This window comes from Typha angustifolia, chromosome 7 (genome assembly GCF_048772165.1).
Source record: "Typha angustifolia cultivar Huaian chromosome 7, ASM4877216v1, whole genome shotgun sequence".
Taxonomy (NCBI): Eukaryota; Viridiplantae; Streptophyta; class Magnoliopsida; order Poales; family Typhaceae; genus Typha; species Typha angustifolia.
In genome coordinates this window covers 5,134,289-5,151,384 of record NC_133245.1, presented here as the reverse complement: position 1 = coordinate 5,151,384, position 17,096 = coordinate 5,134,289, and the positions used below count along the sequence as shown (strand labels likewise).

Below are 17,096 nucleotides of genomic sequence, written 5' to 3'. Positions count from 1 at the left end.
TGCTAGTTCATGGAGAAGTTGGTCTTGGGTCCACAAACGAGTGCTAGTGTTGGATTGCTAGCTGACTTGGTCAGAGATATCAACGAAGCCATGCTCGACATCCATACCCAATACTTCTATGCAAGAAGTCTTAGTGGTCTCGGTCAAACTCTTCGGCTGTAACTAAACTTCCATGCAAATGATTCCAAGGTCCATCCAGATCTTCTCATCAGTTGTAATATATGTAGTCTTCTTCTAAGACCTGTTTAATATATACACCCGCTCTGGCTTTAGAAGACCTTTTTAATTATAAGCCAAGTTTTAAACCCATCTTACATGGACATATCGCAGCAGATAATGACTTACCAAGTTCTCACAAAAGAACAACATATCTCTTAGTCCAATTTGTCAGGGATGACCAAGTTTGGTCCAATTATATGAGCTAACGAGCCCAGACATATACTAAGTCATCACATTGCTATTCCTTTAAACTACTTATTAATCTTCACCACCCTCTTTATATAGTCCCTCCCATAACCATTACTCTCTTGTCACAACCTTTAGGCTTGTCTAAGTTATATTATATCTCAACACCTCTATTTCCAATCCATCTTTCAAGCCTTTCTTTCTTATTTATCTTCTCTTCTTCTTAGGTAGAGATCAATGGCATCCCAAGCTATTGTTGACCACAGTGAGGGTGCCGAGATCTTCCAAGGAGACATACTCTGCAAGAATAAGTCCATCGAAATGCTCGAAGAGCTCAGCCTTCCCAAGGGTCTCCTCCCTCTTGAGGACATCGAAGAGTTTGGCTATAATCGTGCAGCCGGATTCATATGGTTTGTTCAAAAGAAGAAGAAAGATCACACATTCAAGAAAATCAAACAGGTAGTGTCGTACGCCCCCGAGGTGACTGCCTTTGTCGAAAAGGGAAAGCTGAAGAAGATCACTGGGGTGAAGACTAGGGAGATGATGTTGTGGCTCACAGTGGTCGAAGTATTCATTGAAAACCCCACCTTAGGGAAGATCACCTTTAAGACCGGCACTGGGCTCTCTGATAGCTTCAACTTGTCGGCTTTTGAGCTTGAAAAGTAAATTGCATGTGGTTATTGCAATGGCCTCATTTATCTATAAATTGGCCACAACTTTGCACAAGTGGTGTTCCTATTGTTTTATTGTGTTGAAATTCTTGTACTGGATTATACAAGTGTTGTTCCTATTGTTTATTGTAGTGAAATTCTTGTACTGGGTTACTCTAATTTTTGCCTAATAAATTTTTCTCTATTGTCCTAAGGTTGGTTTTTCTTTGTTAAGAAGGTCTTGCTTAGTACTGCTAATTTATATATCTTTTATATTTGGCAAGATCGAATTACATACAAAATACGAAACATCAATGGCATCTTAAGCTATTGTCAAGTATGGCGAGGGTGCTTAGGTCCTCCAAGGATACATCCTCTGCAAGAAGAAGTCCATCAAATGCTCAAGAAAACCTTCCTAGGGATCTCCTCCCTCTTGGGGACATTGGGCAGTTTGGCTCCAATCATTTAATCAACTTCATATCGTTTGAGCTTGCTATCATCGCCCTCCGCCCAGTGCGTATGAAAGATAGATGACAAGGAGAAATAGAGAAAAGAGTAAATTATTTACTATTTAAATTTATTTTTATTTAAAGATTAATAATATTATGATATATTAATTAGGGATATAGTTAGTCATTATGTGTTTTTCATTATTGTCGTTACCCATATTTTACTTTGCCCCAAAGTTTAAGAGTGCCATTGTAACCTAAAAATATTTACATGGCCTCTGTGAAAATTAAGTATAGTTTAGAGGGTGTCAGCACAATTAACCCTTAATTTTTTTCCAAACACAAGCCCAACCGTAAGAACCACTATCTTTGGTGTGGGCTACAGCAAGGCTTGATGTTAGCCTAATAAATTTGCCCCAACTCAACTTAGACCGATCATCAGCGGCCCTATAAGCTACAACACTATTAACAAGCGGAAGACTTTTCAGTAACTATGGCCGAACACTTTCATAATATCATATTTGCAATATTATAATTACCATTAAAATTACAAATCACTAAAAATCTAAATCTGATTTTAATCATGATTAATTAAATTTAACTTATAGAATGCTATTTTTGAAAGAACTCAATTTTTTCGGTGGTAATTAATTATTACATTTTGAATAATATAGTAATATTTATGATAATTTGAAACTTTTTAATGGAAATTACGTAAAATTCCTTAAAAAGAAAAGGTGAAGGACACAACAAATAGCTTTAGGTAAAGTGCCTGTTCCTTAATAAGTTGGCACACCATTTAGCAGCTAATAGTTAGTCAAAGGATAAATTTTACCGAAACCATGAAGTAATACAAGTCTAAGCATACTTCATGAAGGCCGGATATCACATATATTATATAAAAAACACTATAACAAGAGACTATTACATAACATTTTCTTTTTAATCTTTCTAAACTTAAAAACTAGACCCTAGCTTGAATAACACATGTTTATATATTCAAATAAAAAACAAGGAAATCCCAGACACTCTTACTGATCTCATCTTTCAATTATCTAGTGAAGTCTAACTACGCGTCCAACTCGAAAGCAGAGATTACGAAGCTATCCGAGAGCCCGGTTCCTGTTTTGAAAGTGATCTTCCCCAAAGAAGGTTCCTCAATGTAAACTTCCACTACGGTGAGCCAGAGCATCATCTCCCTGGTCCTCACCCCGGTGATCTTCTTTAGTTTCCCCTTCTCGACGAATGCCGTGACTTCGGGAGCATATGAAACGATCTGCTTTATCTTTTTGAACGTGTGGTCCTTCTTCTTCTTTTGGATGAGCCATATGAACCCGGCCTCACGGTTGTAGCCGAACTCCTCGATATCCTCCAGAGGGAGTAAACCCTTAGGAAGTCCGACCTCTTCAAGCATTTGGATGGAGTTGTTCTTGCAAAGCTTGTCTCCTTTGAAGATCTCAGCACCCTCACGGTAGTTTGAAATAGTTTGGGATGCCATTAGTTATTTCAAATGTTTTGTAGAAACAGATTAGGAGAGGAAGTGGTAGAACTAAGAGAAATGCAGGTGAGATAACTGTTAGTTAGTGGTAAGCTATGTGAAACACTTGGGAGGAAGGAGAGTATTTATAGATGGATGGTGCAGAAGGGTAGATGACTTTGTGTGCAATCGTAGAGACCAGGCATATAATTGCTTGAACTAGTCCATGCAGCAAAGAAGAATGGAGTTAGTTTCTTCTTCTTTTTTGTCATCAGGTCAAAGTTTTGTGCTCCATAATTTGTAATTTGTTTCATCAATTGTTAGTTCAAGGAGAAGTTGGTCTTGGGTCCACAAACGAGTGCTAGTGTTGGATTGCTTGCAGACTTGGTCGAAGATATCGACGAAGCCATGCTCAACATCCGTACCCAATACTTCGATGCAAGAAGTCTTAGTGGTCTCGGTCAAACTCTTCTTCTGCAACTCAACTTCGATTCAAATGATTCCAAGGTCCATCCAGTTCTTCTCATCACTTGTTATATATGTAGTCTTCTTCTAAGACCTCTTTAATATATACACTGAAGTTTCAAACCCATCTTACTTGGACATATCTCAGCAGATAATGACTTACCAAGTTCTCACAGAAGAACGATATCTCCTAGTCTAATTTGTCAGGGATGACCAAGTTTGGTCCAATTAAATAAGCTAACGAGCCCACACACATACTAAGTCATCACATTTCTATTCCTTTAAACTATTTATTAATCTTCACCACCCTCTTTATATAGTCCCTCCTATAATCACTAATCTCTCATCACAACCTTTTAGGCTTGTTTTAGTTGTATTATATCTCAACACCCCTATTTCCAATCTAACCCTTTCTTTCTTATTTTAAAATTATCTTCGATCTCTTCTTCTTAGGTAGAGATCAATGGCATCCCAAGCTATTATCAACCACCGTGAGGGTGCTGAGATCTTCCAAGGAGACATCCTTTGCAAGAATAAGTCTATCAAAATGCTGGAAGAGCTCAGCCTCCCTAAGGGTCTCCTCCCTCTTGAGGACATCGAAGAGTTTGGCTACAATCGTACAGCCGGATTTGTATGGTTTGTCCAAAAGAAGAAGAAAGATCACACATTCAAGAAAATCAAACAGGTGGTGTCATACGCCCCCGAGGTGACTGCCTTTGTCGAAAAGGGAAAGCTGAAGAAGATCACTGGAGTAAAGACTAGAGAGATGATGTTGTGGCTCACGGTGGTGGAAGTATTTATTCAAGACCCCACCTTAGGGAAGATCACCTTTAAGACTGGCACTGGGCTCTCTGATAGCTTCAATGTCTCGGCTTTTGAGCTTGAAGAGTAAATTGCATGTGGTTGCTGGGATAATGGAGGACTTTAGACTGTTTAATGATAGTGTAATCTAATGTTAAGTTATGTTTCGACAATAAGAAAGATGTTGATTTTGTACTTTATTTATGTTAGAATATATGGTAAAAATCTACCCTAATCGTTTAGGTTATGATATATATTATTATAATTGGTAATAGATAATATCATAATTGATATTAGAATATTCTTAAAATATTGTCAAGAATTCATTTTTAGAATAATCTTATATTTGGTGAAAATCTATCAATGATAATTCTGATTTATCTTATTGTATTTTTCCATTATTTTAAAGGCCTCAATTAATTATAAATAGGCAATCAATCTTTCAACTATTTTTATACTGTATAAATGGATATTCACTGGACTTTATGTTTATCACATTTTGGTGAAATATTTTCCAGATTCGTAGATAGCCCAAATTCATGGAGAAGTTTGTGAAGATTATTTTCATAATTTTTTTAATTATTTATTTTTATAAATTAAATAATATGGCTTTTAGTTCGTGCGTAGGCAATTCATCTATTTTTGGATATATATTTCTGATTTGTTATAGCTTTTGATGTTACGAGCTTATTTTATATTATAAAAATATTAGCTTTTCTTTTATATATTATATTGAGATATTAACTAACTGGTCACGTGAAAATTGTGTGGGTTTTACTCGCGTGGGGGGCACGTGTATTTAGTAACGAGTGTTACACTAACTCTATTTTGTTCTTATATTTTATTAGTCGTGTTTAACCTCCAACTACTCAATGTCACAAACATTAATAATTACTAATGTATTTACTAATCTAAATTGGATCTATTGATTGCTCCCCATTAACAAGAAGTGAAAAGATATTATTCCTTCTTCTACCATTAGCCCTCTTAGGGAGATAAGAAGTGTTAAGATCCCCTTTAGTCAGCCACAATTCTCAAGCTCTCTACTGCCAGCTTATCTTTTCTTCTTTATAAAGCTAATGCAGCTTCAACACTGATTCTTCCCCAATGACCAATTCCTCTTTCTTCAAATGTCACTCTTCCTCCAACAAGTTTAATTAATTCACAATTTGAGTCAATTCGTATTTCGGAGACTCTCCTAAGACAACATCTCAATATAATGGCTTGTTATCGGCCTTCTCCTGATTGCCAAATTCTCCCGGATGCTTGAGGCATATATTCTTTAAAGATTTCGTCCTTTGGTGAACTCAGCCCAACGTGGGATTAATCGACTCAACAGTCAGTCTTCAGATTTTGATCAAGCTCCAACTTCATCCACATCCGAGAGGAAATCTTAGATCTGGATTACTTGATCCAATCCATGGGTTTGACTGTGGGCTTCTCCATGGCTGTCTTTTTATCCATATGGCATTCGATCACTCCCTTATTCTCATAGTTATCCAAAAAAAATACTAGAAAAAAGTTAGTCACTTTTGGCTGGTCTAATAAGTTAAATTTTTATACACATCATTCATAAACTTGATAGTAACCAACATTATGTTTATGCCCAAACTATATCCAAGAAAGATAATTTTTAGCCCAGCTTAGAGATGTGGATCCCAGTCTGAACCTGTAGAATCGTCCACATGTCCAAGAATTTTTAGCCAAGCTTAGAGATGTGGATCCCGGTCTGAACCCGTCGAATCATCCGCATGTCCAAGAACAAATCTCTCCTATCTCCTTTCTCCTAGAATTCTTCTCTAACTTTCCATCTCTCTACTCCTTCCTCCTCCCCTATTCTCCTAAGCTAGCTCATCTCCTTCATCCTCTTCTCCCTTCTGCTACTTTTAATCTTCCTTGCTCTACTCCAACCTCAATCCAAGCTCAGACTCTCAATGTCAAACTTGGCAAAAATCCAAGCCCAGCAATAAAGGGCCTCGGTCCTCTGCCTTTGGTATGGTACATCCGCTAACCTAATATCAGCCTAACAAATTTATTTCGCAAAGATACCTATTAAAGTTAACCAATAGTTAAACTTTTGATCCATTTAGTAGTTGAAGGGTAAACTTACATTGCTTTCAAACAACAAGTATCTTTGTTATTTCATCTATTAAAGGCTCAAGATTTTAACATATAGTTATTCATGAATTATGAAATTTGGAGGACTATACAAGAAAACAAGGAGCATTCGATGGACATGCATCTAAAAAACAATTTTATAATTAGTACATCAATTAGTAGACGAAGTCTAAATTGGTATGATTTGTATGTGAATGAAAATTTGCACTTGGCGCTTGTTAGTGATGGTGGTAAGATAAATTTACTGAAACCATCCAGGAATAGAAGTCTAAGCAGATGAGGAATGTGCAGAGTTATACCTGTCTAAAAAAATTATAACTGGAAGGCAAGATACCACATATATTAATTAAAACACTAATAAAAGAGATCATTACACTGCTTATTCGACTAGTAAGTTCCTATATAAAGTAGATACAAGTCTAAGCATATATACTTCCTGAAGGCCAGACAATCACACATGTTAATTGTAAAATGCTAAAAAAAAGACTATTACAAAGACATACTTCTCTCTTTCTAAACTTAAAAACTAGACCCTAGCTTGAATAACAAATATTTATTTATTCAATCAATATCGCTCACTGCTCTCATCTTTGAGTTCTTTAGTGACGTCTAACTACTCTTCTAGCTCGAAGGCAGAGATGACGAAGCTATCCGAGAGCCCAGTGCCTGTTTTGAAAGTGATCTTCCCCAAAGAAGGGTCTTCAATGTAAACTTCCACTACAGTGAGCCACAGCATCATCTCTCTGGTCTTCACCCCGGTGATCTTCTTCAGTTTTCCCTTCTCGACGAATGCCGTGACTTCGGGAGCATATGAAACGATCTGCTTGATCTTTTTGAACGTGTGGTCCTTCTTCTTCTTTTGGATGAGCCATATGAACCCGGCCTCACGGTTGTAGCCGAACTCCTCGATATCCGCGAGAGGGAGTAAACCCTTAGGAAGTCCGACCTCTTCAAGCATTTGGATGGAGTTGTTCTTGCAAAGCTTGTCTCCTTTGAAGATCTCAGCACCCTCACGGTAGTTTGCAATAGTTTGGGATGCCATTAGTTATTTCAAATGTTTCGTAGAAGCAGATTAAGAGAGGAAGTGGTAGAACTAAGAGAAATGTAGGTGAGATAACTATTAGTTAGTGGTAAGCAATGTGAAACACTTGGGAGGAAGGAGAGTATTTATAGATGGATGGTGCAGAAGGTAGATGACTTTGTGTGCAATCGTAGAGACCAGGCTAATAATTGCTTGAACTAGTCCATGCAGCAAAGAACAAAGGAGTTAGTTTTTTTTTTTTTTTTTTTGTTTCTCATCAGGTCAAAGTTTTGTGCTCCATAATTTGTAATTTGTTTCATGTATTGCTAGTTCATGAAGAAGTCCACAAACGAGTGCTAGTGTTGGAATGCTAGCTGACTTGCTCAGAGAGATCAACGAAGCCATGCTCAACATCCGTACCCAATACTTCGATGCAAAAAGTCTTAGTGGTCTCGGTCAAACTCTTCGGTTGTAATCTACTTCAATTCAAATGATTCCAAGGTCCATCCTGTTCTTCTCATCAGTTGTTATATATGTAGTCTTCTTCTAAGACCTCTTTAATATACACACCGTCGCTGGCTTTAGAAGACCTCTTTAATTATAAGCCAAGTTTCATCTTACTTGGACATATCGCAGCAGATAATGACGACTTACCAAGTTCTCGCAGAAGAACAACATATCTCCTAGTCTAATTTGTCAGGGATGACTAAGTTTGGTCCATTTAAATGAGCTAACGAGCCCAGACACATACTAAGTCATCACATTGCTATTCCTTTAAACTATTTATTAATGTTCACCACCCTCTTTATATAGTCCCTCCTATAACCACTAATCACTCATCACAACCTTTAGGCTTGCTTTATTTATATTATATCTCAACACCCATTTTTCCAATCAGTCTTTCAAGCCTTTCTTTCTTATTTTGAAAATATCATTAATCTTCCCTTCTTAGACAGAGATCAATGGCATCCCAAACTATTGTCAACCACCGTGAAGGTGCCGAGATTTTCCAAGGAGACATCCTCTGCAAGAAGAAGTCCATCAAAATGCTCGAAGAGCTCAGCCTTCCCAAAGGTCTCCTTCCTCTTGAGGACATTGAGGAGTTCGGCTACAATCGTGGAGCAGGGTTCATATGGTTTGTTCAAAAGAAGAAGAAAGATCACACATTTAAGAAAATCAAACAGGTGGTGTCGTACTCTCCCGAGGTGACTGCCTTTGTCGAGAAGGGAAAGCTGAAGAAGATCACTGGGGTGAAGACTAGAGAGATGATGTTGTGGCTCACGGTGGTAGAAGTATTCATTCAAGACCCCTCCTTAGGGAAGATCACCTTTAAGACTGGCACTGGGCTCTCTGATAGCTTCAATGTGTCAGCTTTCGAGCTTGAAGAGTAAATTGCATGTTGTTATTGAGATAATAATAGAGGACTTTAGACTATTTAATGATAGTGTGCTCAAATGTTAAGTATAGTTCCGGCAATAAGATAGATGTTGATTTTACACTTTATTATTGTTAAAATGTATGATAAAAATCTACCATAAGCGTCTAGATGATGGTATACATTATTATAATTTGTATTAGATATTATCATGATTGACACTAGAATATTCTCAAAAGTCAAGAGGTCATTTGGAGAAAATTCTTCTATTTGGTGTAAATCTATCAATAATAATTTCAGTTTATTCTTATTGTATTTTTTTCCCTTATTGTAATCATGTAATGACTCATTTAACTATAACATCTTAATACACAGAATTATGTAGAAATGTAACCAATCTTTCCACCATTACTTTTCTTCTACTATTCTCCTTCCATTTAGTTTGTCATCACACGTTCTTCGACAACCTTCTCTTGTTGTTCATGCCAAGTTTCTTCTTAGAATTGGTCTTCATCACTACCAAAGTTGTCCACCAATGCCTGTTTGCAATTGCACCTGATGAACGCAGGCCTAGAGTCAATCTTACTTTGCATGCATCATGGGTTCCTATAAACTTCAAAAATCTATTCTCACTGTCTATGCCAAGTCTCCACTTCCAAGAATACATTTGGTTTTCATCACTGCAAAAGAAGTTCATAAAGATTTGAGGGAGATCTAGAAAATTCAAATCCTACTAGGTTAAGAAGATCACATTCAAATTAAACTTAGAAAATCGAAACCGAGTAGAAAACTTAAATACCAATCCAAAACAGAATATGAAACATGGCAAATGTATATATATATATAATTTTCTTAACATGAGAAAACATCTCTCAACAAATAAGAAGAAAAAAAATCACGGATGCAATCAACATTTTAGATCAATATATTTTACTATCAAACATATCACAAGATTCTCAACAGTCACTTTTATTATACTTTGGATGGTCACTGATTGAAATCCTTCTCTTGCTCGAATTTCTAATCTTAATGAGCTATTTAGTGGAAGTAGATTGATTCTCGTTCATTATTTGTAACTCGACATAAATTACTTGTTGACTTTTCTTTGGAATCAAGCAAAGTATGGCATAATTCAAGCATTGAAGGATACCGTCTCCATAATAAAATGCATTAAACAGCTCCAAAAGCTCTTTGTTTATTATGTCCCAAAATTGGTGAGAAAATCTAAAACTAAACCCATCTAGGCTTGATGCTTTATTTTTTGCTCAGACTCTCTATGTCAAACTTGGCCAAAACCCAAGCCCAGCCATAAGGGCCTCAGGACCTTTGGTGTGGGACATCCTCAAACCTAATATTAGCCTAACAAATTTATTTTGCAAAGATACCTATTAAAGTTAACCAATAGCTAAAACTTTGATCCATTTAGTAGTTGAAGGATAAACTTACATTGCTTTCAAAAAAAGAATATCTTTGTTATTTCATCTATTAAATGCTAAAGATTTTAACATATAGTTATTCATGAATTATGAAATTTGGAGGACTATACAAGCAAACAAGGAGCATTTGATGGACATGCATCCAAAAAACCATTTTATAATTAGTACATCAATTAGTAGGTGAAGTCTGAATTGGAATGATTTGCACTTGGCGCATGTTAGTGATGGTGGTAAGATAAACTTAACGAAACCATCCAGGAATAGATAAATCTAAGCAGATAAGGAATGTGTAGAGTTATATCTCTCTAAAAAAATTATAACTGGAAGGCAAGATATCACATATATTAATTAAAACACTAACAAAAGAGACCATGACGCTGCTTATTCGACCAGTAAGCTCCTATATAAAGTAGATACAAGTCTAAGCATATATATACTTCCTGAAGGCCAGAAATTACACATGTTAATTGTAAAATACTAAAAGAGACTATAGACTATAAACTTAAAAACTAGACCCTAGCTTGAATAACACATGTTTATTTATCCAATCAATATCGTTCACTCATCTCATCTTTCAATTCTCCAGTGAGGTCTAACTACTCTTCCAGCTCGAAAGCAGAGATGACGAAGCTATCCGAGAGCCCAGTGCCGGTTTTGAAAGTGATCTTCCCCAAAGAAGGGTCTTCAATGTAAACTTCCACTACAGTGAGCCACAGCATCATCTCTCTGGTCTTCACCCCGGTGATCTTCTTCAGTTTTCCCTTCTCGACGAATGCCGTGACTTCGGGAGCATATGAAACGATCTGCTTGATCTTTTTGAACGTGTGGTCCTTCTTCTTCTTTTGGATGAGCCATATGAACCCGGCCTCACGGTTGTAGCCGAACTCCTCGATATCCTCGAGAGGGAGTAAACCCTTAGGAAGTCCGACCTCTTCAAGCATTTGGATGGAGTTGTTCTTGCAAAGCTTGTCTCCTTTGAAGATCTCAGCACCCTCACGGTAGTTTGCAATAGTTTGGGATGCCATTAGTTATTTCAAATGTTTCGTAGAAACAGATTAAGAGAGGAAGTGGTAGAACTAAGAGAAATGCAGGTGAGATAACTATTAGTTAGTGGTAAGCTATGTGAAACACTTGGGAGGAAGGAGAGTATTTATAGATGGATGATGCAGAAAGGTAGATGACTTTGTGTGCAATCATAGAGACCGGGCATATAATTGCTTGAACTAGTCCAACAAAGAAAAAAGGAGTTAGTTTTTTTTTTATCATCAGGTCAAAGTTTTGTGCTCCATAATTTGTAATGTTTCATCAATTGCTAGTTCATGGAGAAAATGGTCTTGGGTCCACAAACGAGTGCTAGTGTTGGATTGCTAGCTGATTTGGTCGGAGATATCAACGAAGTCATGCTCAATATCCGTACCCAATACTTCGATCCAAGAAGTTTAGTGGTCTCGGTCAAACGCTCCGGCTGTAACTCAACTTTCCATGCAAATGATTCCAAGGTCCATCCAGTTCTTCTTATCAGTTGTTATATATGTAGTCTTCTTCTAAGACCTCTTTAATATATACACCATCGCTGGCTTTACAAGACTTCTTTAATTATAAGCCAAGTTTCAAACCCATCTTACTTGGACATATCGCAGCAGATAATGACTTATGAAGTTCTCACAGAAGAACAACATATCTCCTAGTGTAATTTGTCAAGGACGACTAAGTTTGGTCCAATTAAATGAGCTAACGACCCGAAGTCATCACATTGCTATTCCTTTAAAATATTTAATAATCTCTAACACCCTCTTTATATAGTCCCTCTATAACTACTAATCTTTCATCATCAGAACCTTTAGGCCTGTTCTAAGTTTTATTATTTTGTTAACACCTCCTGCCTCCAATCGATCTTTCAAGTTTCAAGTCATTCTTTTTTACTTAACAATAACTTCAATCTCTTCTTCTTAGATAGATATCAATGGCATCCCAAGCTATTGTCAATCACCGTGAGAGTGCCGAGATCTTCCAAGGAGACATCCTCTGCAAGAACAAATCCATCAAAATGCTCGAAGAGCTCAACCTTCCCAAAGGCCTTCTCCCTCTTGAGGACATCGAAGAGTTTGGCTACAATCGTACGACCGGATTCATATGGTTTGTCCAAAAGAAGAAGAAGGATCACATATTCAAGAAAATCAAACAGGTGGTGTCGTACGCCCCCGAAGTAACTGCCTTTGTCGAGAAGGGAAAGCTAAAGAAGATCACTGGGGTGAAGACTAGAGAAATGATGTTGTGGCTCACAGTGGTAGAAGTATTCATTGAAAACCCCACCTCAGGGAAAATCACCTTTAAGACTGGCACTGGGCTCTCTGATAGCTTCAACCTGTCTGCTTTCGAGCTCGAAGAGTAAGCCGTAGTTTTAAACTTGAATGTTATGCGTTGAAGTTGGTTATGTACTTTGTGAAGTATTTGCCATATATATATGGTTTGGGTTGGGCCATCCTAAAGCCCAGTGAATCCAAATGTCAACTCTAACACGTACGTAAGAGAGTTCAAACCTGACCGCTCTGCTACATGTTTGGGCCTAGGCCTATGGGCTCTAGCCATAAAAGTTTCGATCATCTCCTTCTCCCGTAAAGAAGATTCTGCTCGCTGCCATTGGAATGCATGCAAAAGCTTGCTTGAAAGCAAGGCTATTCAAAAGCAAGGGAAAGGAGAGAGAGAGAGAGATAGTGCGAAAGATGCACTCACGAGGCGAAGCGCATCGTCGGGCACGCACCGGATCGAAAAGAGTGGGCCATGTGCGGCTCGCTCTTGGCTCGTGTTGCTTGGACTCGGAGTGGTCAAACATTGGGAACCAATCCATAACTAACCATTGGGCTTGCTTGTTTCGACTTTGCCCGGTAAAAGGCGGGCCACTTCGTCTCCCAACGACATGAACTCCTCCTCCTAGTAATTACTCCACTTAAATCTTTTCAAGGCAAAAGATATAAATTTGAATTAAATACATTTTATTATATGTATTTATACCCAAAATTATTTTACTCCTATGTATTTTAAAAAGTCTTAAACTAATTTCTATACGTATGACTAAAGTAAAACCGTTAATTTTTTTATTAAACTTAACTAAATAATATCAAAATAATCAAAATGTCCCTATCGTATTGATTAGAGAAAACATATAGATTTTGATATAATACAGAAAAACTAACAGTCTTATTTTAATCATAAGTATATAAACTGGTTGGAGATTTTCTAAAGTACAAGTAGAGTAATTTTAGGCATAAGTATATGGGGATACAATATATTTAACCCTATAAATTTATACTCATTACATTTAGATTAAAATTTGTTCTCTGCACGGCATTTAGTATCTAATATTTGTTTGCTTAACTTAAAATGGCATCTTAGTTTTTCTATATTGAGATTTTTAAGTAGTTGCATATAAGAAGTGCATAAATGCTACAAGAGATAATGACAAATAGAAAGACATTTTAAATTTTAATCACTTAACCAACGTATATGTCTTGAATAATGTACTATTGCTATATTTTTTTTAATATATCTGACTAAATTAGAGTTGAATTTGTAGATCTTTATTAGAGACAAACTTATAGATAATTTAGTTATCTTTTTAATACATCTAGTATAATACTAATTAGAGACAAACTCTTGAGTTGATATAAAAGCTTGGTTATCTTCTATACTATCCTTAGAGGTGATTAATTGACCGAACATGTTCAAGGCACAAACCCGCCCAAAATGAATTGGCTAAAGCATCGCTTAAGCCTAGTTGGCACCATTGCTTGGTTGAACCCAGCCAATAAAAGGCGATATGGGCCAAACCTTTGCCGGCCTAGCCTAGCTCAAAATTTCAACCAGCAGCCTGACCCATGTGGGCAATCACATCCCTCTTATGCATTTCATCCAACAACTACTCAGCATCACTCAAGCGGTCATATTTTGAGTAAAAAGTTCAATAAACCAATAACAAAAGCATATCAGAAGCAAAGCCCTACTCTATTAGTTGGTAGTGGATGACCATATCTAGACGTGATCATCAAGCGGGCCGGGCCGAGTTTGGGCTAGGCTTTTCGAGCCAATGAGGTTTAAATATTTGTTCACGGTCCGACTCATTAATTACTTAGATCGATCCGGGTTAGAACCGGGCTAGAATATTCTAGCCGTTACTGCCCACTAGCCCATTAGATATTGGGCTTAGGTTGGATATAATAGGTTTAACATAATGGGTTAAATATAAATCATATTATATCTTATTAGGCTGAGTTTAATGAGCTTATATAAAGATGTTTTAGTTATCTTTCGTGAAAATATATTTATATATTGATATATAATTTACTAAATATCTAATGTGGGATTAAAAAATTTATAGGAATATGCGTACATTATGGATCGGACAATAGATGAAAATAGTGGATTGAGCTTTCGAGCTGTGCAGGGAGGGCAAAAGCTTAGCCTATGCCGCTCATTACCATCACGGGCTCGGATCCCCCTGAGCTTAGCCCAATTAAATCGGACGGGTTCAAATCGAGTTTAAACAGGTCTGGCCTAATGATCATGTCTAACCCCATCCTAGGGATACCGAAAGATTCACGAAGAGAGATGCCAAAATAGAGAACCAAATGAAGTGTTTCTTTGCCCGGGCAAATTCCTTGGAGAAGCATTGCGCAGTAAAAAGCAAAAAAACTCTAGGCTTGGATTGCATTCGGCCGAGAAACGTATGAGTCGGTTCCATAGTGATGCACTGGGTTCTAGAGGGTGGTGAAGTAGAAGGGAGACTTTGGAGAGGTCACCAGAGCAGAAGTTGCTGGAAGAGATGAAGTCGTAGAGGAGGCAATGATAGGAATTGAAGCTTGGGTTGGTGAGCTTGATGTAGTGAAGAAAGCCAAGATTTAGTGGAGAATTATGAGAGTTGGAGTAGGAGAGTAGTGAAGAAAGTGTTCCGCGAAAAGAAGTCTTCGAACGGACGAGTTCATCTAAACCACACATAGGTATATGCACCTATCGAATTCTTTCACTTCAAATAGATAGGACACGCCGTCATAACTACGATATTTCGTTTCAAACTTTACTGGAACTCAAAATTCTGGTCTGATATGTTTGGCCCGAATGGACTGTTTCACCTGCTAGTATGATCCTTCTGTTTGATATCGAATGAATCCCCAGTCTACAGAATCTTTTAAAAAAATTAAAATGAAAGTAAAAATCAGGGGCTAATGGATCCCACCAAACGATCACCTCTTAGGCCTGCTCTCTCGCTTCCATTCGACAACAAGGGCCACTTTGACACTACCAAAACTATTTCCACCTTACTAATGTGCTGAGAGGACTCAATGGGATTCTGGGCTTTTGGTATGACATTTTCCACACGGTTAGGCGAAGGACATAAGATTGTCTTGCTTTCTTTTACAAGACTGTTTCTCTTGTGGAAATATTTGCAAACTTGGGCGAAGGGCTCGGTTGGGTTTGTGTCCCTTTCCCTCCTTTCGAAGCTATGACGTTCGTCAGGTCTGACTTTTATTTTTCTTCTGGTGTAACAAATAGCTTCTGGTATAATCTCTTGTCACAAGTAAACTTAATATCTCCAAACATCTTGGCCCACTTTAGTTCATAATGACGAATGAGAGAGAATGAGGAGGAGTGAGAGGGTTACATAGAAAGAACCTCAAGTGGGTACTACCCTCTAACTTGCAGGTCCTGATCACAGAGTGATGCCGATATCAGCTATTAATTGTATTTATACATTTTGCTGCACTTAAAATCTTCAATGCTGTGGAAGAATTCTAATGCAAATCTATGAATAAAAACCAAATGAGAATTTCTCTAGGGTTTGAATCTCTTCTTATATGGGAGTCAGTCAAAACTATAGAGGTTTGATAGCTGAACAGAGATCCTGGTATATATCCCATATATGATAGCAACCTTTGCATTTATTTGGCCCCTCAGCTTTATTTCCCTTGGCAGAACACCATGAAAAGCAGCCAGGGATGGAGCCCATCATTATTGGCTCTTGTAAGATCAGACCCAACTCCACATTAATACAAAAACCATAAAAAACACATGCATGTCTTCATATAATTTGTCACTATTTCAATGCCTTTGTTTTGTATCGGATTTGAAACGTATGGGAGTGGTTGTGCTGGGTATTAGAGAGCATGCTCCCCAAATCAAGTAGACCTCTGTTCACAGTCCACCCCCCCTTCCAACCCATGGTCATAGCTGTGGTGGGCTCTCTCTCTCTCTCTCTCTCTCTCTCTCTCTCTCTCTTTTGCTCCTGCTTGGTTATCCAAAGCCCCCACCATTGAAATGGCTTCAAGTTAAGATGGTGACTTCCACTACTTGCTCCTGGGGATGAGATGAGAGGTCTTAGACTTTTGTTACTATGCATATCATTGCACAGTATCAAATGGAGTCATATCTGATGATGAAGTACCTAATTAATATGGTTGTGGATATGTGGGTCTAGTGCCGTCAAGAAGAAGTAAATTGCATGTGGATGCTGGAATCCAATGTGCTGGATATAAACCCACTAAATAGTGTTAGGATTTTGGTTGGGCGCTCTATTATGAGTAAACAGATAAGATGAAGAATAACGGTGAATGTTGAAACAATGAATACAATTTATTGGACGAAGGATTCAGCTCGAGTTCAAGCCAAGTCTTGACTCGACTCAAGTTTGAACTAAGTTTAAGCCTTATTTTCGAGCCAATAAATAGAAAAAGTTAGAACTTGGCATGAGCCAAGAGCTCATGCATATTTAGTCCGAGCACATTGTTCGGATGCGCATTAATGTCTCAGTACGAGCACGTCAGTACTATCCAACTTTGATCAAGCTCGCTAAAATTCTACTGTATGTTAGTAATACTCTTTAGACTCATTCAAACCCTCAGTATTCC

At 37.6% G+C, this 17,096-nt stretch overlaps 7 protein-coding genes across 7 annotated transcripts; 4 read left to right on the top strand and 3 right to left on the bottom strand.

Annotated features, from left to right (window-relative positions):
- Positions 1-515: 515 nt before the first annotated feature.
- On the top strand, positions 516-1,269 carry LOC140763188 (uncharacterized). Its single transcript, XM_073101271.1, has one exon. It carries the CDS (start codon positions 643-645, stop codon positions 1,069-1,071), a length of 429 nt encoding a protein of 142 aa, XP_072957372.1. The 5' UTR covers positions 516-642; the 3' UTR covers positions 1,072-1,269.
- Positions 1,270-2,573: 1,304 nt separating this feature from the next.
- LOC140762161 (uncharacterized) lies at positions 2,574-3,002 on the bottom strand. The gene has a single exon (XM_073099786.1). It carries the CDS (start codon positions 3,000-3,002, stop codon positions 2,574-2,576), a length of 429 nt encoding a protein of 142 aa, XP_072955887.1.
- An 814-nt stretch (positions 3,003-3,816) lies between these two features.
- LOC140763667 (uncharacterized) lies at positions 3,817-4,465 on the top strand. The gene has a single exon (XM_073101953.1). It carries the CDS (start codon positions 3,910-3,912, stop codon positions 4,336-4,338), a length of 429 nt encoding a protein of 142 aa, XP_072958054.1. The 5' UTR covers positions 3,817-3,909; the 3' UTR covers positions 4,339-4,465.
- Positions 4,466-6,732: 2,267 nt separating this feature from the next.
- On the bottom strand, positions 6,733-7,477 carry LOC140763618 (uncharacterized). Its single transcript, XM_073101894.1, has one exon. The coding sequence runs from the start codon at positions 7,405-7,407 to the stop codon at positions 6,979-6,981; it is 429 nt and encodes a 142-aa protein (XP_072957995.1). The 5' UTR covers positions 7,408-7,477; the 3' UTR covers positions 6,733-6,978.
- Positions 7,478-8,253: 776 nt separating this feature from the next.
- LOC140763646 (uncharacterized) lies at positions 8,254-9,012 on the top strand. Its single transcript, XM_073101932.1, has one exon. It carries the CDS (start codon positions 8,349-8,351, stop codon positions 8,775-8,777), a length of 429 nt encoding a protein of 142 aa, XP_072958033.1. The 5' UTR covers positions 8,254-8,348; the 3' UTR covers positions 8,778-9,012.
- Positions 9,013-10,545: 1,533 nt separating this feature from the next.
- LOC140763583 (uncharacterized) lies at positions 10,546-11,297 on the bottom strand. Its single transcript, XM_073101840.1, has one exon. It carries the CDS (start codon positions 11,220-11,222, stop codon positions 10,794-10,796), a length of 429 nt encoding a protein of 142 aa, XP_072957941.1. The 5' UTR covers positions 11,223-11,297; the 3' UTR covers positions 10,546-10,793.
- Positions 11,298-12,058: 761 nt separating this feature from the next.
- LOC140763632 (uncharacterized) lies at positions 12,059-12,925 on the top strand. Its single transcript, XM_073101912.1, has one exon. The coding sequence runs from the start codon at positions 12,161-12,163 to the stop codon at positions 12,587-12,589; it is 429 nt and encodes a 142-aa protein (XP_072958013.1). The 5' UTR covers positions 12,059-12,160; the 3' UTR covers positions 12,590-12,925.
- The last annotated feature ends 4,171 nt before the right edge of the window (positions 12,926-17,096 follow it).